The sequence below is a fragment of the Oncorhynchus clarkii genome, chromosome 10 (assembly GCF_045791955.1).
Source record: "Oncorhynchus clarkii lewisi isolate Uvic-CL-2024 chromosome 10, UVic_Ocla_1.0, whole genome shotgun sequence".
NCBI classification, from domain to species: Eukaryota; Metazoa; Chordata; class Actinopteri; order Salmoniformes; family Salmonidae; genus Oncorhynchus; species Oncorhynchus clarkii.
In genome coordinates, this window is record NC_092156.1 from 794580 (window position 1) to 819262 (window position 24683).

At 42.8% G+C, this 24683-nt stretch overlaps 1 protein-coding gene across 1 annotated transcript in view; it reads left to right on the forward strand.

The window, feature by feature from the left end:
* The first annotated feature begins 9335 nt into the window (after positions 1-9335).
* The window catches only part of LOC139417905 (phosphatidylinositol transfer protein alpha isoform-like), a 60711-nt gene continuing 45363 nt past the window's right edge, over positions 9336-24683 (forward strand). The window contains exons 1-4 of the mRNA XM_071166891.1: positions 9336-9460; positions 17166-17196; positions 18500-18645; positions 23148-23239. Coding sequence (XP_071022992.1) covers positions 9444-9460; positions 17166-17196; positions 18500-18645; positions 23148-23239 — 286 coding nt within the window. The 5' untranslated portion in view covers positions 9336-9443. The remainder of the gene's footprint in view (positions 9461-17165; positions 17197-18499; positions 18646-23147; positions 23240-24683) is intronic.

The window sequence follows — 24683 nt, forward strand, 5'->3', positions numbered from 1 at the left end:
GGTTTTCCAGCTACCTTCGTGAACATATACTCCGACTCCCACCTTGTTTGAAACCCCCGGTTCTCAGTATCCACCTTCCGTTTTGCCATTTTTGATGGGTATCTGAAAGTTAATTTTACTGTGATGCTGACGACTGCTGTGCCAATAAATATTGAAATGAAGCAGCCTACTGCTCGGTGCGTCACCTTTGCATTGTGGGAAATGTAGTATTGGTGCGTGTAAAAGATCTGCGGGCTGCGGGCTTGCTGCGGGCCGGTTCTAATAATAAATCAAGATCATCCCAGGGGCCGTAAAAAACCTTCTTGCGGGCCGGATGTGGCCCGCGGGCCTTGACTCTGACATATGTGATGTAGAGAATAGGGTGCCAATTGGGACGTAGCACCAATGGAGTTGAGGGTTTGTATGTGGAACGGCCACAGGTCTCTTCTATTCTGTTCTGTCATGCCACTTCTATGCTGCTGTCTGTTATTTTACATAGAGATAGATATTTATATTTATGTGTTGTTGGAAATGATAGTATACCATTATTGACAGACATAAAGGTAGCAGTACTGATACTTGTATTGATTTATGGTAAATCATTGATGATTAGGGATTTATAGTTACAATGTTGGGATCAGTCTGGAGCACACAGAGAAATGCAACACCTCATGTAACCTCTGACCTCTATCCCATGTAAGGCATTATCCTGAATATCTCATCAGGTCTTCTGCTTTAGGTTTCTCTATATTGTTTTGTGGTGATCAATCTCTTCAATCTGAACTGATAATGGACTTCAAGAAATTACGGAAATATTTCTTATATCATAGGCTTGATATGTAATGATGATGATGATTATTAACTACTAAACCCTTTTTTTTAATGTTTCACAATTTTTTTTAAAGATTCCAATGATTTTTCTTTGTTTATTTATTTTGTGATAATTCTTCTGTATTAAATCTGTTTTAAACCTGACTTTTCCATCTGGATGAATATGATATGGTATAAGATATAAACACTCAGTGGCCAGTTCATTAGGTACACCCATCTAGTACCGGGTCAGACTCCCCTTAGCCACCAGAACAGCCTGAATTATTTGGGGAATGGATTCTACAAGGTGTGGCTTTCAAATGTTGCTCAATCGGTATCAAGGGACCTAACGTTTGCCAGGAAAACATTCCTCACACCAATACACTACCAGCCTGTACCGTTGAAACCAGGTAGGATGGGTCAATGGACTCACGCTGCTTACGCCAAATCCTGACTCTGCCATCACAAAAGGAATGGGGATTTTGGAGGACCTGCCGATGTTTTTCCACTTCTCAATTGTCCAGTGTTGGTGATGGCGTGCCCACTGAAGCTGCGTCTTCTTGTCTTACATAATAGGAGTGGAACCCGGTGTGGTCATTTGCTGTAACAGCCCAGTGTGGTCATCTGCTGTAACAGCCCAGTGTGGTCATCTGCTGTAACAGCCCAGTGTGGTCATCTGCTGTAACAGCCCAGTGTGGTCATCTGCTGTAACAGCCCAGTGTGGTCATCTGCTGTAACAGCCCAGTGTGGTCATCTGCTGTAACAGCCCAGTGTGGTCGTCTGCTGTAACAGCCCAGTGTGGTCGTCTGCTGTAACAGCCCAGTGTGGTCATCTGCTGTAACAGCCCAGTGTGGTCGTCTGCTGTAACAGCCCAGTGTGGTCGTCTGCTGTAACAGCCCAGTGTGGTCGTCTGCTGTAACAGCCCCCCTTGGGTTTGGCTGGGAATGCTACCACTCACTGTCCTGCTTCCTTATCCCCTATATGAGTGCCGTCGCTAGGCACGAGGTGGGAAGGATGGTCTTGGGTTTCGGTGTTGTAGCCGTGGGGCTATGGCGGCGCGACAGCACATTCGGCTTGACATTCTAGGATCCCGGTCGGTATGAGAGAGAGAAGCTGAAACCGGTGAAAAGCAAGGCCCATCGAGCTTGCCTGGAATTGAAACGCTTGGCGGTGCTGAGATATTCCAGGTTCTTGTGGTCCACACAATGAACAGATGTTCCACCCCCTAAGTGCCTCCACTCCTCCAACGCCATCTTCACTGCGAGAAGCTCACGATTCCCCACATCATAGTTCCTCTCCGTGGCGTTGAGGCGATGGGAGAAGAAGACGCAGGGATGTAACTTGAGGTCCAGGGCAGAAAGCTGGGACAGGACAGCCCCCACTCCAACATCCGAAGTATCAGCATCCACCACGAACTGGCTGGTCGGGTCAGGATGAACCAAGATGGGAGCTGTGGTGAAACCTTGGGAGAGGTGAGTGCAGATAGGGGAGAAGCCAGTGTGCTGTAACCCCGGATAAAGAAGGGATGAAAGTTGGTGAATCCCAGAAAACTTTGCAGCTGCACCCTGGATGTAGGCTGGGGCCAATCCACCACCGCTCTCACCTTCCTGGGATCCATCTGTACACTGCCTGCAGCGATGATGTAACCGAGGAAGGGGATGGTGGAGCGATGCAATTCAGGAGGCGTTGAAGAACCTGTGGGACGTGGAGAGCGTGCTCTTGGGTGGAGCGGGAGAAGACGAGGATGTTGTCAAGGTAGAGGAAGACAAACCGGTTCAACATGTAGTGGAGAACATCCTTAACCAGAGCCTGGAACACAGCAGGGGCGTTGGTAAGCCAAAAATGGCATGACCAGATACTCGTAGTGACCGCTGGCCATGTTGAAGGCAATCTTCCACTCGTCCCCTTCCCGTATCCCCATCATCCCCATCAGGTGGTAGGCGTTCAGTATGTCCAGCTAGGAGAACACATTGGCCCCCTGAATCGATTCGAAGGCCGAGGAGATGAATGGTAGCGGGTAGCGGTTCTTCACATGATGTCATTGAGACCCCGGTAGTCGATGCACAGGTGCAGGGTTTTGTCCTTCTACACAAAGAAGAACAGGGGAGGCAGAAGGACAGATTAACCCTGCAGCTAAGGAGTCCTCAATGTAGGTCTCCATAGTCTTCGTCTCTGGACCTGACAGAGAGTTCAGTCGTGGCAGAACGGGCTCCAAACCAATGATGGCACCAGCAAACCAGTCAATAAGGGGATTGTGTTGCTGGAGCCAAGAGAATCCCAATACCACGGGAACCTGAGGAGACTTAATGAGCAGGTATTTGAATCATCTCGCTGTGGTTCCCTGACACCCGTAGATTGATGGTGGTGGTGTTGTGGGTGACCCGGCCTATAGAGCGCCCGTCCAGCACTCTAACGTCCATGGAAATGGAGAGGGGCTGAGAGGTGACGTCAAGCTCGGACGCCAGGGTAACGTCCATAAAGCTCTCATTGGCCTCATTGTCGAAGAGTATCCGGGGAGATTTCAACTTGTTTCCCCACAGCAAAATGTCATGAAAAGGGGTGTGAGTAAGGGAAAATTTCTCTGTATTGCCCACCAGAATACTCGCTCCTACTGGTGAGCCTGGTCTTTAAGTGGACAAAATGACCAGTAGTCCTGCAATACAGGCAACTCTTAGCGTGAATCCCGTATAGCCATTCAGCTGGAGACAGACTAGCTCTGCCTAGTTGCATTGGCTCGGGAAGAGGTGAATAGGCAGCCTTCGGAGATTCTCGGGGGACCTCGGGTTCTCTCGGCAACGGAGCCGTCGGAAACTTCTGTGATGCCTCGGAAGCGAGGTGGAATCCTTGGGTAATGAGCATCAGAGGTTCTCGGGCTGCAAGCTCGTCCTTAACTTCCATCCGATACTCCGTGCAGGAACATGTCGAACAACACTTCTGGGTTCCAGGCACTCTCAGCTGCCAACCAGCTGGCAACAGACAAACAGAGAACACAGGTATAAATACACTGGATATAATTGGGAAGATGGGCGACACCTGGAGGGGTGTGGAGACAAACATAAAGACAGTTGAAACAGATCAAGGTGTGACAGATATAATGTATATACATATAGTCCTCTTCCACTCCTCCATGACAACATCGTGGAGCTGGTGGATGTTAGAGACCTTGCACTCCTCCACCTTCCGTTTGAGGATGCCCCACAGATGCTCAATAGGGTTTAGGTCTGGAGATAAGCTGAATATGATATGGTGTAAAGTATATATGGTGTATGATATTGTATAAGGCATGATATGGTATAAGTTATATATGGTATAAGGTAAAATTATATAATATAAGGCATGATATGGTATAAAGTACAATATCATATGAGCTATTGTGGCAGACGGCAGGGAGAGGTGAGGGGAGTGGTTATTGAGGGGAGATACAGCTCGCTGGCTCCACCCCCAAGCCTTATATGGACTTCCTGCCCCAACGAGGCGAGGCTGTGAGTCATTAAGCCAGGGATTGCTTGGAGATAAAGGAGGAAGCTGCCTGTACAAAGAGGCAGAGTAAGAAGAGAAAAAGTTGCTTTATGAAGAGTGGGAGAAGAGAGAACCATATCAGTGAGATTACCCGTTGTGACCTGGGCTGTCGGATTACACCTCAGATTGACTGAGGACCCGAGTTTTAGGATTACCCCTGGAGAACGGATTGTGGACTGTGAAGTATTTGGTGAATTCCACGTTCTTCCCCAGTGTACAAAAATCCCTCATAAACTCCCCGTTTGCATTCAATTTGTGCTACTGGTGCATGTTTTGTTACTGAACTTGGTGACTTGGAAACCCCACACCCTTGAGCCTGCTACACTATATATGATGGGCGGCAGGTAGCCTAGTGGTTAGAGAGTAGAGGAGGCAGGTAGCCTAGTGGTTAGAGAGTAGAGGAGGTAGGTAACCTAATGGTTAGAGAGTAGAGGAGGTAGGTAACCTAGTGGTTAGAGAGTAGAGGAGGTAGGTAGCCTAGTGGTTAGAGAGTAGAGGAGGTAGGTAGCCTAGTGGTTAGAGAGTAGAGGAGGTAGGTAACCTAGTGGTTAGAGAGTAGAGGAGGTAGGTAGCCTAGTGGTTAGAGAGTAGAGGAGGTAGGTAACCTAGTGGTTAGAGTGTAGAGGAGGTAGGTAGCCTAGTGGTTAGAGAGTAGAGGAGGTAGGTAGCCTAGTGGTTAGAGAGTAAAGGAGGTAGGTAGCCTAGTGGTTAGAGAGTAGAGGAGGTAGGTAACCTAGTGGTTAGAGTGTAGAGGAGGTAGGTAGCCTAGTGGTTAGAGAGTAGAGGAGGTAGGTAGCCTAGTGGTTAGAGAGTTGAGGAGGTAGGTAGCCTAGTGGTTAGAGAGTAGAGGAGGTAGGTAGCCTAGTGGTTAGAGAGTAGAGGAGGTAGGTAGTCTAGTGGTTAGAGAGTAGAGGAGGTAGGTAGCCTAGTGGTTAGAGAGTAGAGGAGGTAGGTAGCCTAGTGGTTAGAGAGTAGAGGAGGTAGGTAACCTAGTGGTTAGAGAGTAGAGGAGGTAGGTAGCCTAGTGGTTAGAGAGTAGAGGAGGTAGGTAGCCTAGTGGTTAGAGAGTAGAGGAGGTAGGTAGCCTAGTGGTTAGAGAGTAGAGGAGGTAGGTAGCCTAGTGGTTTGAGTGTAGAGGAGGTAGGTAGCCTAGTGGTTAGAGAGTAGAGGAGGTAGGTAGCCTAGTGGTTAGAGAGTAGAGGAGGTAGGTAGCCTAGTTGTTAGAGAGTAGAGGAGGTAGGTAGCCTAGTGGTTTGAGTGTAAGAGTGGTTAGAGTTGGACTAGTAACCGAAAGGTTGCAAGACTGAATCCCCGAGCTGACAAGGTAAAAACCTGTCGTTCTGCCCCTGAACAAGGCAGTTAACCCCACTGTTCCTAAGCCGTCATTGAAAATAGGTATTTGTTCTTAACTGTCTTGCCTAGTTAATTAAATAAAGGTAAAAAAAAATATATATATGACATGGTATAAGGTATATATTATAAGGTATATATGATATGGTATAAGGTAGATATGATATGGTATAAGGTATATATTATATGGTATAAGGTATATATGATATGGTATAAGGTATATATTATATGGTATAAGGTATACATTATAAGGTATATATGATATGGTATAAGGTATATATTATAAGGTATATATGATACGGTTTAAGGTAGATATGGTATAAGGTATATATGATATGGTATAAGGTATATATTATAAGGTATATATGATATGGTATAAGGTATATCACAGATATACTACACCTGTACATAGCCCACCTATAATTTAGGCCAAACAACTACCTCTTTCCCTACTGTATTTATTTATTTTATTTATTAATTTTGCTCCTTTGCACCCCATTATTTTTATTTCTACTTTGCACATTCTTCCACTGCAAATCTACCATTCCAGTGTTTTACTTGCTATATTGTATTTACTTTTCCACCATGGCCTTTTTTGGCCTTTACCTCCCTTATCTCACCTCATTTGCTCACATCGTATATCGTATATATGGTATAAGGTATATATGATGTGGTATATATTGTGTAAGGTGTGGTATATATTGTGTAAGGTATATATGATGTGGTATAAGGTATAAATGATGTGGTATTCATTGTAAAAGGCATATATGATGTGGTATATATTGTATAAGGTATATATGATGTGGTATAAGGTATATATGATGTGGTATAAGGTATATATGATGTGGTATATATTGTAGAAGGTATATATGATGTGGTATAAGGTATATATGATGTGGTATATATTGTAGAAGGTATATATGATGTGGTATAAGATATATATGATGTGGTATAATATATATATGATGTGGTATAAGGTATATATGATGTGGTATATATTGTAGAAGGTATAAATGATGTGGTATATCTTGTAAAAGGCATATATGATGTAGTATATATTGTATAAGGTATATATGATGTAGTAGATATTGTATAAGGTATATATGATGTGGTATATATTGTATAAGGTATATATGATGTGGTATATATTGTGTAAGGTATATATGATGTGGTATGATGTATATATGATGTGGTATGTATTGTATAAGGTATATATGATGTGGTATAAGATATATATGATGTGGTATAAGGTATATATGATGTGGTATATATTGTATAAGGTATATATGATGTGGTATAAGATATATATGATGTGGTATAAGGTATATATGATGTGGTATATATAGTATAATATATATATATTATGTGGTATATATTGTATAAGGTATATATGATGTGGTATATATTGTGTAAGGTACATATGATGTGGTATATATTGTATAAGGTGTATATGATGTGGTATATATTGTATGAGGGATATATAATGTGGTATAAGGTATATATGATGTGGTATATATTGTATAAGGTATAAATGATGTGGTATATATTGTGTAAGGTATATATGATGTGGTATATATTGTATAAGGTATATATGATGTGGTATATATTGTATAAGGTATATACAGTGGGGCAATATATAGTCAGTCACCAATTGTGCAAGTTCTCCCACTTAAAAAGATGAGAGAGGCCTGTAATTTTAATCATAGGTACACTTCAGCTATGACAGACAAAATGAGAAAAGAAAATCCCAAAAATCACATTGTAGGATTTTTAATGAATTTATTTGCAAATTATGGTGGAAAATAATTATTTTGTCAATAACAAAAGTTTATCTCAATACTTTGTTATATACCCTTTGTTGGCAATGACAGAGGTCAAACGTTTTCTGTAAGTTTTTCACACATTGTTGCTGGTATTTTTGCTCATTCCTCCATGCAGATCTCCTCTAGAGCAGTGATGTTTTGGGGCTGTTGCTGGGCAACACGGACTTTCAACTCCCGCCAAAGATTTTCTATGGGGTTGAGATCTGGAGACTGGCTAGGCCACAACAGGACCTGTTGAAATATTTCTTACAAAGCCACTCCTTCGATGCCCGGGCGGTGTGTTTGGGATCATTGTCATGCTGAAAGACCCAGCCACGTTTCATCTTCAATGTCCTTGCTGATGGAAGGAGGTTTTCACTAGGTCCCCCCCATGTGGTCCTGGGATTTTTGCTCACCGTTCTTGTGATCATTTTGACCCCACGGGGTGGGATCTTGCGTGGAGCCCCAGATCGAGGGAGATTATCAGTGGTCTTGTATGTCTTCCATTTCCTAATAATTGCTCCCACAGTTGATTTATTCAAACCAAGCTGCTTACCTATTGCAGATTCAGTCTTCCCAGCCTGGTGCAGGTCTACAATTTTGTTTCTGGTGTCCTTTGACAGCTCTTTTGGCTTGGCCATAGTGAAGTTTGGAGTGTGACTGTTTGAGGTTGTGGACAGGTGTCTTTTATACTGATAACAAGTTCAAACAGGTGCCATTAATGCAGGTAACGAGTGGAGGACAGAGGAGCCTCTTAAAGAAGAAGTTACAGCTCTGTGAGAGCCAGAAATCTTGCTTGTTTGTAGGTGACCAAATACTTATTTTCCACCATAATTTGCAAATAAATTCATTAAAAATCCTACAATGTGATTTTCTGGATTTTTTTTCTCGTTTTGTCTGTCATAGTTGAGGAGTACCTATGATGAAAATTACAGGCCTCTCTCATCTTTTTTAGTGGGAGAACTTGCACCATTGGTGGCTGACTAAATACTTTTTTTCCCCACTATATGATGTGGTATAAGATATATATGATGTGGTGTAAGGTATATATTTAAGATGTGGTATATATTGTATAAGGTATATATGATGTGGTATAAGGTATATATTTAAGATGTGATATATATTGTATAAGATATATACGATGTGGTATAAGGTATATATGATGTGGTATATATTGTATAAGGTATATATGATGTGGTATAAGATATATATGATGTGGTATAAGGTATATATTTAAGATGTGATATATATTGTATAAGGTATATATGATGTGGTATAAGGTATATATTTAAGATGTGATATATATTGTATAAGATATATACGATGTGGTATAAGGTATATATTTAAGATGTGGTATATATTGTATAAGGTATATATGATGTGGTATAAGGTATATATTTAAGATGTGATATATATTGTATAAGATATATACGATGTGGTATAAGGTATATATGATGTGGTATATATTGTATAAGGTATATATGATGTGGTATAAGATATATATGATGTGATATAAGATATATATGATGTGGTATAAGGTATATATTTAAGATGTGATATATATTGTATAAGGTATATATGATGTGGTATAAGGTATATATTTAAGATGAGGTATATATTGTATAAGGTATATATGATGTGGTATAAGGTATACGTTCCCAGTGTTTTGAACGTGGTATTTGCCCTGGCACCCAGCCTGAGGTGCTCCTCAGCAGAACGTTACCCTGATCTCCCTTGACGTCATCTCATCTGTGTGACGACACGAACTCGGTTTGTTGTTACCGCGCTAGGCGCCACGCCCCCTTCGGCCCCGACCAGGAAGGGAATTTGAGGAAAATAGACAAACTGGAAGTAGAGGATGAAAGAGGCGGAGAGGTGGGTTAGAGAGAGAGAGAGAGAGAGAGAGTCTGACTGAGGGAAAGATTTGGGGATCTTCACCAGAGCGCCAACCTTCCCTCGTGAGAAGAACACAGCACCGCCACAATGCTCATTAAGGAATTGTAAGTACCGACGCCGTGGGTCTGTTCTCCCTGCGAGGTTTAGCATCTTCCCGGCAGCGCTGCTGACATTGTTTCCAGCGGCTGGGGAGATGGGGAGAGTGGAATTACAGGCGCATGGCCAGCCCGGGCTGCACACACATACCTTTTACGGTGTCAGTTTGCATAGGTTCAGGTTACATTTTTCACATGTATTTTTAGGTCCATTCAGAAATGATGTTTGGTATACCGGTTAGATGGTGTTATTATTTTCCAACATCCATCACCAGCTGGCTCGGCACCGCAGTGCCCTTCAAACCGCTGATAGGCTGCTGTAATGGCCTGCTAACATTACGGTTTATTATAGAAGTATATCAGAAAAATACTGTCATTTTAGGGACAGAGAATTCGGAAAACCTTAACGTTATTGGGACAGATGAAAGATGCAGGCGTGCGTGCCATCCTCTCCTTGCACCACCTTGGTCATCTTGATACCCACGTTGAAGGTGAAACGACATAAATATCATTCCGCTAGTGGAGGAACTGTATGGAGGGATGGAGTCAGCGTAGAGCATGATGGATGTAGGGAGAAAATGAAACCGTTTGTATGTCTGTTCTAGCACGGCCGTTTTTCCGGAGTGCCGGGTGCTAACATGGCTATATGTGAGTAGCCTATGAAGAGGCCAGATCAAGAGGACATATTTAAACCTGGACGCTTGTATTAGCCTCTATGACCCTCTATTATAAAGGTAATTGGCCTTTATTGCAAGGTTATTATGAGTCTCAATCAGACCAGAACACATGCACATCTTCCTCTCTGTCTGTCTGTCTGTGATGCACGACTCCATCTTCCTGTCTGTCTGTCTGTGATGCACGACTCCATCTTCCTGTCTGTCTGTCTATAATGCACGACTCCATCTTCCTGTCTGTCTGTCTGTCTGTCTGTGATGCACGACTCCATCTTCCTGTCTGTCTGTCTGTGATGCACGACTCCATCTTCCTCTCTGTCTGTCTGTCAATGATGCACGACTCCATCTTCCTCTCTGTCTGTCTGTCTATGATGCACGACTCCATCTTCCTCTCTGTCTGTCTATGATGCACGACTCCATCTTCCTGTCTGTCTGTCTATAATGCACGACTCCATCTTCCTGTCTGTCTGTCTGTCTATGATGCACGACTCCATCTTCCTGTCTGTCTGTCTGTGATGCACGACTCCATCTTCCTGTCTGTCTGTCTGTCTGTCTGTCTATGATGCACGACTCCATCTTCCTGTCTGTCTGTCTGTGATGCACGACTCCATCTTCCTGTCTGTCTGTCTGTCTGTGATGCACGACTCCATCTTCCTGTCTGTCTGTCTCTGATGCACGACTCCATCTTCCTGTCTGTCTGTGATGCACAACTCCATCTTCCTGTCTGTCTGTCTGTGATGCACGACTCCATCTTCCTGTCTGTCTGTCTGTGATGCACGACTCCATCTTCCTGTCTGTCTGTCTGTGTCTGATGCACGACTCCATCTTCCTGTCTGTCTGGAAGAGGAAGAGTCTTGGTGGTTCCAAACTTCTTCCTTTTAAGAATGATGGAGGCCACTGTGTTCTTGGGGACCTTCAATGCTGCAGAAATGTTTTGGTACCCTTCCCCAGATCTATGCCTCAACACAATTCTGTCTCTGAGCCCTACGGACAATTCCTTCTACCTCATGGCTTGGTTTTTGCTCTGATATGCACTGTAAGACCTTATATAGACAGGTGTGTGCCTGGACATTATTTGGAAAATCAGTTGAATTTACCACAGGTGGGACTCCAATCAAGTTGTAGAAAATTCTCAATGGAAACAGGATGTACCTGAGCTCAATTTCAAGTCTCATAGCAAAGGGTATGTGTTAAGGTTTTTTTCTTCCTCTGAAGAGGAAGTGTAGCAGGGATCGGACCAAAATGCAGCGTGGTTATCTTCATACATCTTTAATAAAGATAATAACGAACAATACAAAACAATAAACATACTGTGAAAAACCAAAACAGCCCTATCTGGTGCAAACAAACACAGAGACAGGAACAATCACCCACGAAACACAAGAATATGGCTGCCTAAATATGGTTCCCAATCAGAGACAACGATAAACACCTGCCCCTGATTGAGAACCACTCCAGGCAACCATAGACTTTTCTAGACAACTATACTACACCACAATCCCATAACCTACAAAAAAAACCCAAGACAAAACACACCACATAAATAACCCATGTCACACCCTGGCCTAACCAAAATAATAAAGAAAACACAAAACACCAAGACCAGGGCGTGACAGTATGAATACTTATGTAAAAAGGTATTTCTGTTTTTTTATTTTAATACATTTGCAAAACAATTGTCAACCTGTTTTTGCTTTGTAATTATGGGTTATTGTGTGTAGATTGCTGAGGATTTTTTAATTATTTAATCCATTTTAGAATAAGGCTGTAACGTAACAAAATGTGGAAAAAGTCAAGCGGTCTGAATACTTCCCGAAGGCACTAAATATATTGTACATTCAGTCACTAGCAGCGCTGTAGCCTAGTGAGGGAGAGAAGAGGAGGTGAGGAGAGGAGAGGATGACTGCAGTCTGACAGATCTGAACCGATTAGGGAGATACCGGAGCCCTGAGGAGACAGACTAATTAAATCAGTCACGATGGAATGCTGAACGGACACACAAGCACGCGTGCATCAGGGGAGAGCTTCATGTTGCTTCCTGTTTAGCTGATCTTCACCAGGACATCAGGGGAGAGCTTCATGTGGCTTCCTGTTTAGCTGATCTTCACCAGGACATCAGGGGAGAGCTTCATGTTGCTTCCTGTTTTCCTCCCTCTCTCCACAAGCGCGTTAGTGAGGTCGGCCACTGATGTTTGGCGATTAGGCCTGGCTCGCAGTCGGTCTTCCAATTCATTCCAAAGGTGTTTGATGGGGTTGAGTTCAGGGCTCTGTGCATGCCAGTCAAGTTCTTCCACACCGATCTCAACAAACTGTTTCTGTTTGGACTTCACTTGTGACAGGGGCATTTACAAGAAAAGGCCTTCACCAATCTGTTGCTTTAACGTTGGAAGCACAGAATCGTTTAGAATGTCATTGTATGCTGTAGCGTTAAGATTTCCCTTCACAGGAACTAAAGGGCCTGAACCATAAAAAACAGCCCCAGTCCATTATGCCTCCTCCACCAAACTTTACAGTTGGCACTGTGTATCCGGGCAGGTAGTGTTCTCCTGGCATCCCCCAAACCCAGATTCAGATTCACCAAATGGTGAAGTGTTATTCATGACTCCAGAGACACGTTTCCACTGCTCCAGAGGCCAATGGCGGCGAGCTTTACACCACTGCAGCTGACACTTGGTATTGCTCATGGTGATCTAAGGCTTGTGTGCTGCTGCTCAGCCATGGAAAACCATTTCATGAAGCTCCTGATTAACAGTTATTGTGCTGACGTTGCTTCCAGAGGCAGTTTGGAACGCAATAGTGAGCGTTGCAACCGAGGACAGACCATTTTTAGCCGTTGTTGCTCCTAGACGTTTCCACTTCCCAATAACAGCAGTTGACCAAGGCAGCTCTAGTAGGGCAGATATTTGACGAACTGACTTGTTGGAAAGGTGGTATCTTATGACAGTGCCACGTTTGATGTTACTGAGCTCTTCAGTAAGGCCATTCTACTGCCAATGTTTGTCTATGGAGATTGCAAGGCTGTGATTTTATACACTTATCAGCAATGGGTTTGGTTGAAATAGTCGATTCCACTAATTTGAAGGCCACATACTTACATGCATCTGAAGAGAGGTGACACCACAGTTATTCATTCATCATATCAAGCAGCGTCTGGTCTCCCATCCAGGTACTGATCAAATTAAGCTTTATTTATACGTGTCAGACTGCAATGCAATACAGGAAAAGACTCAAGAGTGACGCAAACTGAACAACTAAGAAACACCCTGAGGAAAAGCAAAGATAAAATGTGTTTTAAGATCTCTTTTAATTATGTCCACAGTTTGTTTCCATCCTGCTTATCTTCAGAGGCAAGCCAGCAGTGGGAAGTTCTGTTGGAACTAACAGCTTTTTAGAATATCTCTCTCTCACGGTACCCCCACCCCTCTCTCTCTCTCTCTACCTCTCTCTCTCTCTCTCTCTCTCTACCCCTCTCTCTCTCTCTCTCTCTCTCTCTCTACCCCTCTCTCTCTCTCTCTCTCTACCCCTCTCTCTCTCTCTCTCTACCCCTCTCTCTCTCTCACTCTACCCCCCCATATCTCTCTCACTCTAACCCCTCTCTCTCTACCTCCCCTCACTCTCTCTCTCTACCTCCCCTCTCTCTCTCTCTCTCTCTCTCTCTCTCTGACACTCTCACTCTACCCCCCCCTCTCTCTCTCTCTCTCTCTCTCTCTCACTCTAACCCCCCCTCTCTCTCTCTCTCTCTAACCCCCCCTCTCTCTACCCCCCCTCTCTCTCTCACTCTAACCCCCCTCTCTCTCTCTCTCTCCCTCTCTCTCTCCCTCTCTCTCTCTCTCTCTCTCTCTCTCTCTCTCTCTCTCTCTCTCAATATTGCCAAAGCAACAATGTATACAATATACAGTGTAACAAAATTATAAATGATAGCAAATAATAATATAAAATGGTAGTAAATAATAATACAACATTAAATACAAAAATAATAACAATAAAATTGTAATAGTCAATAGTAGAAATATAATAAATATAAAATCAAATTATGGAAAATGAAACTATAACTAACTTATAACTAAATAACGGTCATCTTCTCCTTTATATCAGTATTACAACTACAATCATCATTACTACGACTACTACTACCATCACTAAACTGTTATCACTACCATTACCACCCATATTTGGAATGATAAACAGCAATAATAATAGTAATAACAATAATAGTAATAATAAGTAAGTTACTGCTATGCAGATGTTATTATTCAGTGTCCCTCAGGCTATGGCAGGAAAATACATATTTGGCTGCAAGAGGAGCCATTGCTCCTTCGCCCATGAGTATTCTTAGTTTTTCCTCTGGGTTCAATTTGTAAAAATGTAGAATATATGTAGTCATTTCTGTGAATAATGAATCTCTTTGTGAGGAATATTTATCACAGTAAAGGAGAAAGTGCTTCTGTCTCTACCTCCCCTGTCGTGCAGTGACCACATTCACGCTCCTCTTTGGGTAGCCATGTCTTTTTATGTCTGCCGGTTTCTATTGCCAATCGGTGGTCACTCAGCCTGTACTTGGTAAGGATCTGTCTCTGCTTCGTATCTCTGACAGAGTTGAGATAATCAGCCAATTCATATTCTCTGTTTAGGGTCAGATATCAATTTGGGTTTGGGATGTTTTTAGTTTTTCCAATGTTGTAAATATGATTCCTTTGATTGGTTCATGATTTTGTTTATTGGAATTCTTTCTTTTGAAGCAGTGCTGGTGTCAGCTTGGTTGGTGAGGTCCAACACCAGCTGACTGAGAGGGCTCGTTTCTGGGCTCAGCTCTTGGGTTTGAAGTGCTTTAAATTGCAGACTTGAATTTGGACTTGAATTTAGATGTAGCCAAAATTTTAATGATCTTTTCTGTATTTTCATTATTACTGGAAAACGGCCCAATTCTGCCCTACATGCATTAGTTGGTGTATTTCTCTGGACTTGTAGGATTTTCCGACAGAATTCTGCATGTAGGGCTTCAATTGGATGTTTGTCCCACATTTTAAAGTCCAGTTTATTGAGTGGCCCCCAAACCTCACTTCCATAAAGAGCTATTGGTAGGATTACAATGTCAAATATTTTTGTCCAAATTTTAATTGGGATGTTGATTTTGAATAATTTCATTTTTATTGCATACATTGCTCTGCTGGCTTTTTCTTTGAGTGCACTCACTGCCATATTAAAGTTTCCCGATGCAGATATGGTCAGACCAAGGTAGGTGTAATTTTTTGTGTGTTCAATTAAGGTGTTGTTCAGGGTGAATTTATATTTGTGTTTATAACATCTGATTTTTTTGGGGAAAATCACGATTTTAGTTTTTTGGAAATTTACTTCCAGGGCCCAATTATGGCAATATTGCTCCAGAATATTAATGTTCTGTTGAAGACCTTCTTTGGTTGGTGATAGAAGTACCAAGTCATCAGCATATAGCAGGTATTTCACCTCTGTGTCAAATAGTGTGAGTCCTGGGGCTGGAGATTGGTCCAACATGTCTGCTAATTCATTGATATACATGTTGAAAAGATTTGGACTCAAACTGCAGCCTTGTCTCACACCTCGACATTGTGAAAACAATTCTGTTCTTTGGTTTTTGATTTTTATTGCACACTTGTTTTCTGTGTACATACATTTTATTAAGTCATATACCTTACCACCAAGCCCATTTTGTAGAATTTTGTAGAATAGCCCTTTGTGCCAAATCAAATCAAATGCTTTTTTAAAGTCAATAAACCAAGCAAAGATTTGCCCTCTTTTTTTTGGTGGACGTGTTTATTAATTAGTGTGTGTAAGGTGTATATATGGTCAGTAGTGCGATGGTTAGGAAGAAAGCCAATTGGACATTTACTTATTACTTTTTTTTCTTGAAGAAAGGTTTGAATTCAAAATGCTACAGAAAATCTTTCCCAAGTTACTGTTTACGCAAATTCCCCTGTAATTATTGGGGTCTGATTTGTCTCCACTTTTGTGGATAGGGGAGATGAGCCCCTGGTTCCAGACACCAGGGAAGCAGCCAGAAGTTAAAACCATGTTGAACAATTTAAGCACAGCATTTTGCAACTCAGGTGTGCTGTTTTTCAGCATTTCATTTCTGATGTTGTCTAGACCACAAGCCTTCTTTGATTTAATAGATTTTAGCTTTTCATTTAGTTCTTGTTGGGTTATTGGGTAATCTAAAGGATTTTGGTTGTTTTTAATGACTGATTCAAGGATGTTCAATTTTTCTTTAATTTCTAATTGTTTCTGTTGTAAGTCTTTTTGTGGGATGATTTTGTATAGATTATCAAAATAAGTTTTCCAAATTCCTACATCTTGTATGGCTCATTCTTGTGGCTTTGTTGTGCTTAAATTGTTCCACATGTCCCAGAACAGATTTTGGTCAATTGCGTTTTCAATTTCATCAAGTGTCTTGTTGGTCTCTCTCTCTCTCTCTCTCTCTCTCTCTCTCTCTCTCTCTCTCTCTCTCTCTCTCTCTCTCTCTCTCTCTCTCTGTCTCTCTCTCTCTACCCCCCACTCTCTCTCTCTCTCTCTCTCTCTCTCTCTCTCTCTCACTCTAACCCCCCACTCTCTCTCTCTCTCTCTCTCTCTCTCTCTCTCTCTCTCTCTCTCGCTCTGTCTCTCTCTCTCTATCCCCCCCCCCCTCTCTCTCTCTCTCTCTCTCTCTCTCTCTCTCTCTCTCTCTCTCTACCCCCCCACTCTCTCTCTCTCTCTCTCTCTCTCTCTCTCGCTCTGTCTCTCTCACTCTAACCCCCCCCCCCTCTCTCTCTCTACCCCCCACTCTCTCTCTGGCTCTCTCTCTCTACCCCCCCACTCTCTCTCTCTCTCTCTCTCTAACCCCCCACTCTCTCTCTCTCTCTCTCTCTCTCTCTCTCTCTCTCTCTCTCTCTCTCTCAATTCAATTCAATTCAATTTAATTCAAGGGGCTTTATTGGCATGGGAAACGTGTTAACATTGCCTCTCTCTCTCTCTCTCTCTCTCACTCTACCCCATCCTCTCACTCTCTACCCCCCTCTCTCTTCCAGTCGAGTTATTCTGCCCATATCAGTGGAAGAGGTGAGTTCTGTTTTAGTACTTGTGTGTGTCCTGTAAAAAGCTTAGCATTTGATCAAAGGATCCGTCTCTACCTTCAATGATTAAGCTTTATACAAGAGGAAATGGGCGGGGTTAAACAAATCAAAGATTCCAGCATCCCAATGAGAAACAATCAATGCTGCAGGCAGCCAATGACAGGAGCCACCATGACTTCCTGACGCGCGCACACACACGTACACACACAAACACCAATCAGTAGTACAGTTAGCTCTCTGTCTCTCTCTCTCTGTCTCTCTTTCTCTCTCTCTCTCTCTCTCTCTCTCCGTCTCTCTCTCTCTCTCTCTCTCTCTCTCTGTCTCTCTCTCTCAATTCAATTCAATTCAAGGGGTTTTATTGGCATAGGAAACATGTGTTAACATTGCCAAAGCAGGTGAGGTAGATAATATACAAAAGTTAAATAAAAAATAAAAATTAACAGTAAACATTACACATACATAAGTTTCAAAACAATAAAGACATTACAAATGTCATATTATATATATATATATATATATATACAGTGTTGTAACAATGTACAAATGGTTAAAGTACACAAGGGAAAATAAATAATTTCACCCAGTAGATATGGGAGTTTATCAAAATTGGATTTGTTTTCAAATTCTTTGTGGATCTGTGTAATCTGAGGGAAATATGTATCTCTAATATGGTCATACATTGGGCAGGAGGTTAGGAAGTGCAGCTCAGTTTCCACCTCATTTTGTGGGCAGTGAGCACATAGTCTGTCTTCTCTTGAGAGCCATGTCTGTCTACGGCGGCCTTTCTCAATAGCAAGGCTATGCTCACTGAGTCTGTACATAGTCAAAGCTTTCCTTAAGTTTGGGTCAGTGACAGTGGTCAGGTATTCTGCCACTGTGTACTCTCTGTTGAACTAATTCTAGTTTGCTCTGGGATTGAATTTGTTGTTGCCTAATTGTTTTTTGGTAGGTTTCCAAACTGCATTCCTTCCATCTATAGCATTTCTATTCGCAGCTCAATCCTGCAAACACAACAAGATACCCAACCAGTCACATAGTCAGGTTCTATTTTTACCCAGCAGCCTTTACTATTCCTGGGTCCTTTCATACAGCAGGGAATTCTGGGTAGAGAGGTCCAGCAACCTATGGATATGTCTTTCACTAGGTCTAGTGGTCCATTTAAACACTTAGTCTGAGGGGATTTCCTACTTGTGCTGCTTAGGGGAGTTGCTGCTGTGTGGTGGTATTAGATAAGAGAGTGTGTTGCTGCTGTGTGACGGCATGCCCCCCCCCCCCCCCCCCCCCTTCAGTACCAGGTGGGGCAGCTGTACTCAGTAGCAGAGGCCAGTAAGAACGAGACAGGAGGAGGAGAGGGAGTGGAGGTGTTGAAGAATGAACCATACGAGAAGGACGGGGAGACGGGACAGTACACACACAAGATATACCACCTGCAGAGGTACACACACACACACACACACACACACACACACACACGTTATCTTCTTCATCTTGTGGGGGTTAACATTTTTATTCCATTCCATTTTAATTCCATTCTAACTCTAAACCTAACTCTAAACCTAACTCTAAACCTAACTCTAAACCTAAACCTAACCACTAACCCCTAACCCTAATTCTAACCTTCATTTTATCCCTAAACCTAACCCCTAAGCTTTAAATAGACTTTGTCCTCATGGGGACGTGGGAAATGTCCCCAAGAGGGAGAATTTTCCTTGTTTTACTGTCGTTGTGGGGACTTTGGGGGATTTTAGATCCCCACATAGCATTTAGAAAGTATTCAGACCCCTTGACTTTTTCCTCATTTTGTTACGTTACAGCCTTATTCTAAAGTGGATAACATTTTATTTATTCCTCAACAATCTACAAACAATACCCCATAATGACATCACAATACCCCATAATGACATCACAATACCCCATAATGACATCACAATACCCCACAATGACAAAGCAAAAACATGTTTAGATTTCTTTGCTAATTTATATAAAAAAAACTGAAATATCCCATTAAGGTAAATATTCAGACCCTTTATTTACCCTTTAGTACTCTGTTGAAACACCTTTGGCAGCGATTACAGCCTCAAGTCTTCTTGGGTTTGACGCTACAAGCTTGGCACACATGTATTTGGGGAGTTTCTCCCATTCTTCTCAGCAGATCCTCTCAGGCTCTGTCAGTTTGAATGGGGAGCGTTGCTGCACTGCTATTTTCAGGTCTCTCCAGAGATGTTCGATTGGGTTCAAGTCTGGGCTCTGGCAGGGCCACTCAAGGACATTCAGAGTCTTGGCCCGAAGCCACTCCTGCGTTGTCTTGGCTGTGTGTTTAGGGTCATTGTCCTGTTGGAAGGTAAGGTAAACCTTCGCCCCAGCCTGAGGTCCTGAGCACACTGGAGCAGGTTTTCATCAAGGATCTCCCTGTACTTTGCTCTGTTCATCTTTGCCTTGATCCTGACTCCTGAGTCTCCCAGTCCCTGCCACTGAAAAACATCCCCACAGCATGATGCTGCCACCTCCATGATTCACCGTAGTGATGGTGCCAGGTTTCCTCCAGAAGTGATGCTTGGCATCCAGGCCCAAGAGATCAATCAGACCAGATAATCTTGTTTCTCATGGTCAGAGTTGTAGTGGAAATTCAAATCAAAAGGAGAGGAACTGTAGATTATTCAAACAACAATTTTATTAGAAGATTTGCAAAAATGGAGCAATCAAATAGCCCTCTGCCCAACGAACACAGTTCCGCTTTTATAGAAAGTCCAACCTCTTTGTCTTCAGTTTAGTAGATGTGTGGAAAAAGGGGCGGAACATAGTGAAGATTTGGTTTGGTTTGTCTGTGCAGATTGAGATAACACGAGGGCTGAACCGTATACCTGCGTTTTGTCACAGTTCACATGTGTTCCTTCCTGCAGATAGTAAAACCACTGCATGTGTCACTGAGGTCGCACCCAAACTGATCGTAGCTCTACGAGAGTCTACACAGTCTTATGAATCACTGGGAGACGAGTTTGTATCAGGTTAGAAAAAAACACATATAACAACAGACAATTCTTTAAGCGTTAAAACAAGGGATATTTTATTTTTTATTTAAGTAGGCATGTCAGTTTACAATGATGGCCTACTGGGGAACATTGGGTTAACTGCCTTGTTCAGGGGCAGAACGACAGATTTTTACCTTGTCAGTTCAGGATTCGATCCAGCAACCTTTCGGTTACTGGCTCAGCGCTCTGACTACTAGGCCGAGCATAACTAATGTTGTAATTTTCCACAAGAGAGTCCTTTAGGTGCCTTTTGCTGAGGAGTGGCTTATGTTTGGCCACTCTATCATAAAGGCCTGATTGGTGGATGCTGCAGAGATGGTTGTCCTTCTGGAAGGTGCTCCCATCTCCACCGAGGAGCTCTGGAGCTCTGTCAGAGTGACCTTTGGGTTCTTGAACATCTCCTCGACCAAGACCCTTCTCCCCTTATTGTTCAGTTTGGCTGGGCAGCCAGCTCTAGGAAGAGTCTTGGTGGTTTTCCAATCTTATTCCATTTAAGAATAATAGAGGCCATTATGTTCTTGGGGACCTTCAATGCTGCAGAAGGTTTTTGGTAGCCTTCCCCAGGTCTGTGCCTCGACAAAATCCAGTCTCGGAGCTCTACAACCTCATGGCTTGGTTTTTTTCTCTGACAAGCACTGTCAACTGTAGGACCTTGTCCGAACAATTGAATTGTAGAAACATCTCAAGGATGATCAATGGAAACAGGATGCACCTGAGCTCAATTTCAAGTCTCGTTGCAAAGGGTCTGAATACTTATGTAAATAAGGTATTTCTGTTTTTGTTTTTTATGTAAATATATACATATAATTATGAGGTATTGTGTGCAGATTGATAAGGAAAAACATTTATCCATTTTAGAATAAGACTGTAACGTAATAAAATGTGGAAAAAGTTAAGGGGTCTGAATTCTTTCCGAATATACACACACACACACACACACACACACACACACACACACACACACACACACACACACACACACAGGTTTCAACACCAACAACACACTGATTTTTGTTAAGACATCTGTGCTGTTATAAAATATAACTCTGTCTCACATCTTTCTCTCCCTCCGTCTCCCTCTTTCTCTCCCTCCGTCTCCCTCTTTCTCTCCCTCCGTCTCCCTCTCTCTCCCTCTGTCTCCCTCTTTCTCTCCCTCCGTCTCCCTCTTTCTCTCTCTCCGTCTCCCTCTTTCTCTCCCTCCGTCTCCCTCTCTCTCCCTCCGTCTCCCTCTTTCTCTCCCTCCGTCTCCTTCTTTCTCTCCCTCCGTCTCCCTCTTTCTCTCTCTCCGTCTCCCTCTTTCTCTCCCTCCGTCTCCCTCTTTCTCTCCCTCAGTCTCCCTCTTTCTCCCTCTTTCTCCCTCTTTCTCTCCCTCCGTCTCCCTCTTTCTCTCCCTCCGTCTCCCTCTTTTTCTCCCTCCGTCTCCCTCTTTCTCTCCCTCCGTCTCCCTCTTTCTCTCCCTCCGTCTCCCTCTTTCTCTCTCTCCGTCTCCCTCTTTCTCTCCCTCCGTCTCCCTCTTTCTCTCCCTCCGTCTCCCTCTTTCTCTCCCTCCGTCTCCCTCTTTCTCTCCCTCCGTCTCCCTCTTTCTCTCTCCGTCTCCCTCTTTCTCTCCCTCCGTCTCCCTCTTTCTCTCCCTCCGTCTCCCTCTTTCTCTCCCTCCGTCTCCCTCTTTCTCTCTCTCCGTCTCCCTCTTTCTCTCTCTCCGTCTCCCTCTTTCTCTCTTTCCGTCTCCCTCTTTCTCTCCCCCGTCTCCCTCTTTCTCTCCATCTCCCTCTTTCTCTTCCTTCTTTTCATAAATATGGGTTGTATTTACAATGGTGTTTGTTCTTCACTGGTTGCCCTTTTCTTGTGGCAACAGGTCACATGTTGCTGCTGTGATGTCACACTGTGGTATTTCACCCAGTAGATATTCCCTCTCTCTCCCTTCGTCTCCCTCTTTCTCTCTCTCCGTCTCCTTCTTTCTCTCCCTCCGTCTCCCTCTTTCTCTCCCTCCGTCTCCCTCTTTCTCTCCCTCCGTCTCCCTCTTTCTCTCTCCGTCTCCCTCTTTCTCTCTCTCCGTCTCCCTCTTTCTCTCTCCGTCTCCCTCTTTCTCTCCCTCCGTCTCCCTCTTTCTCTCCCTCCGTCTCCCTCTTTCTCTCCCTCCGTCTCCCTCTTTCTCTCTCCGTCTCCCTCTTTCTCTCTCTCCGTCTCCCTCTTTCTCTCTCTCCGTCTCCCTCTTTCTCTCCCTCCGTCTCCCTCTTTCTCTCCCTCCGTCTCCTTCTTTCTCTCCCTCCGTCTCCCTCTCTCTCCCTCCGTCTCCCTCTTTCACTCCCTCCGTCTCCCTCTTTCTCTCCCTCCGTCTCCCTCTTTCTCTCCCTCCGTCTCCCTCTTTCTCTCTCTCCGTCTCCCTCTTTCTCTCCCTCCGTCTCCCTCTTTCTCTCTCCGTCTCCCTCTTTCTCTCCCTCCTTCTCCCTCTTTCTCTCCCTCCGTCTCCCTCTTTCTCTCTCCGTCTCCCTCTTTCTCTCCCTCCGTCTCCCTCTTTCTCTGCCTCCGTCTCCCTCTTTTTCTCCCTCCGTCTCCCTCTTTCTCTCCCTCCGTCTCCTTCTTTCTCTCCCTCCGTCTCCCTCTCTCTCCCTCCGTCTCCCTCTTTCACTCCCTCCGTCTCCCTCTTTCTCTCCCTCCGTCTCCCTCTTTCTCTCTCTCCTTCTCCCTCTTTCTCTCTCTCCGTCTCCCTCTTTCTCTCCCCCGTCTCCCTCTTTCTCTCCATCTCCCTCTTTCTCTTCCTTCTTTTCATAAATATGGGTTGTATTTACAATGGTGTTTGTTCTTCACTGGTTGCCCTTTTCTTATGGCAACAGGTCACATGTTGCTGCTGTGATGTCACACTGTGGTATTTCACCCAGTAGATATTCCCTCTCTCTCCCTCCTACAGTAAAGTTCCATCGTTCGTCAGAATGCTAGCTCCAGCATCGGCCCTTAACATCCATGAGAAGGCCTGGAACGCATACCCCTACTGTCGCACAGGTATCACACACACACACGCATTGACAGGTTCACACGCATGCAGTCACACAGACACATGGCATTTCATGCAATGATGGAGGTTTTGAAATGAGTTGATTACATTACAGGATCTAACATTAATATGACCTAAATATTTAATTACATTAATATGACCTATATATTTAATTACATTAATATGACCTAAATATTTAATTACATTAATATGACCTAAATATTTAATTACATTAATATGACCTAAATATTTAATTACATTAATATGACCTAAATATTTAATTACATTAATATGACCTATATATTTAATTACATTAATATGACCTATATATTTAATTACATTAATATGACCTATATATTTAATTACATTAATATGACATATATATTTAATTACATTAATATGACCTATATATTTAATTACATTAATATGACCTATATATTTAATTACATTAATATGACCTATATATTTAATTACATTAATATGACCTAAATATTTAATTACATTAATATGACCTAAATATTTAATTACATTAATATGATCTAAATATTTAATTACATTAATATGACCTAAATATTTAATTACATTAATATGACCTATATATTTAATTACATTAATATGATCTAAATATTTCATTGCAGTACTGGATCTAACAAATGTCTTTGTTCTTACAGATGCTGGGAGTTGAGAATTCTCTTTCTCGTTATATTTTAATTTCTATTTAAGTGCTTTATTGGCATAAGAAACATATGTTCACATTGCCCAAGCAAGTGAAATAAATAGTAAACAAAAGTAAATTAACAATAAAGTAAATTAACAGTAAACATTACACTCACCTAAGTTCCAAAGGAATAATGACATTTCAAATGTCATTATGTTTATATACAGTTTTGTAACAAATTTAAATAGTTAAAGTACAAAAATGGAAAATCAACATAAATAGGGGTTGTATTTACATTGGCGTTTGTTCTTCACTGGTTGCCCTTTTCTTGGAGGTTGGCAGGAGGTTAGGAAGAGCAGCTCAGTTTCCACCTCATTGTGCACATAGCCTGTCTTCTCCTGAGAGCCATGTCTGCCTACGGCGGCCTTTCTCAATAGCAAGGTTATACTCACTGAGTCTGTACATAGTCAAAGCTTTCCTTATTTTTGTGTCAGTCACAGTGGTCAGGTATTCTGCCGCTGTGTACTCTCTGTTTAGGGCAAAATAGCGTTCTAGTTTACTCCAATGTGTCCAATGTGTCAAGTAATTATCTTTTTGTTTTCTCATGATTTGCTTGGGTCTAATTGTGCTGCTGTCCTGGGGCTCTGTGGGGTGTGTTTGTGTTTGTGAACAGAGCCCCAGGACCAGCTTGCTTAGGGGTCTCTTCTCCAGGTTCGTCTCTCTGTAGGTGATGGCTTTGTTATGGAATGTTTGGGAATCACTTCCTTTTAGGTGGTTTTAGAATTTAACAGCTC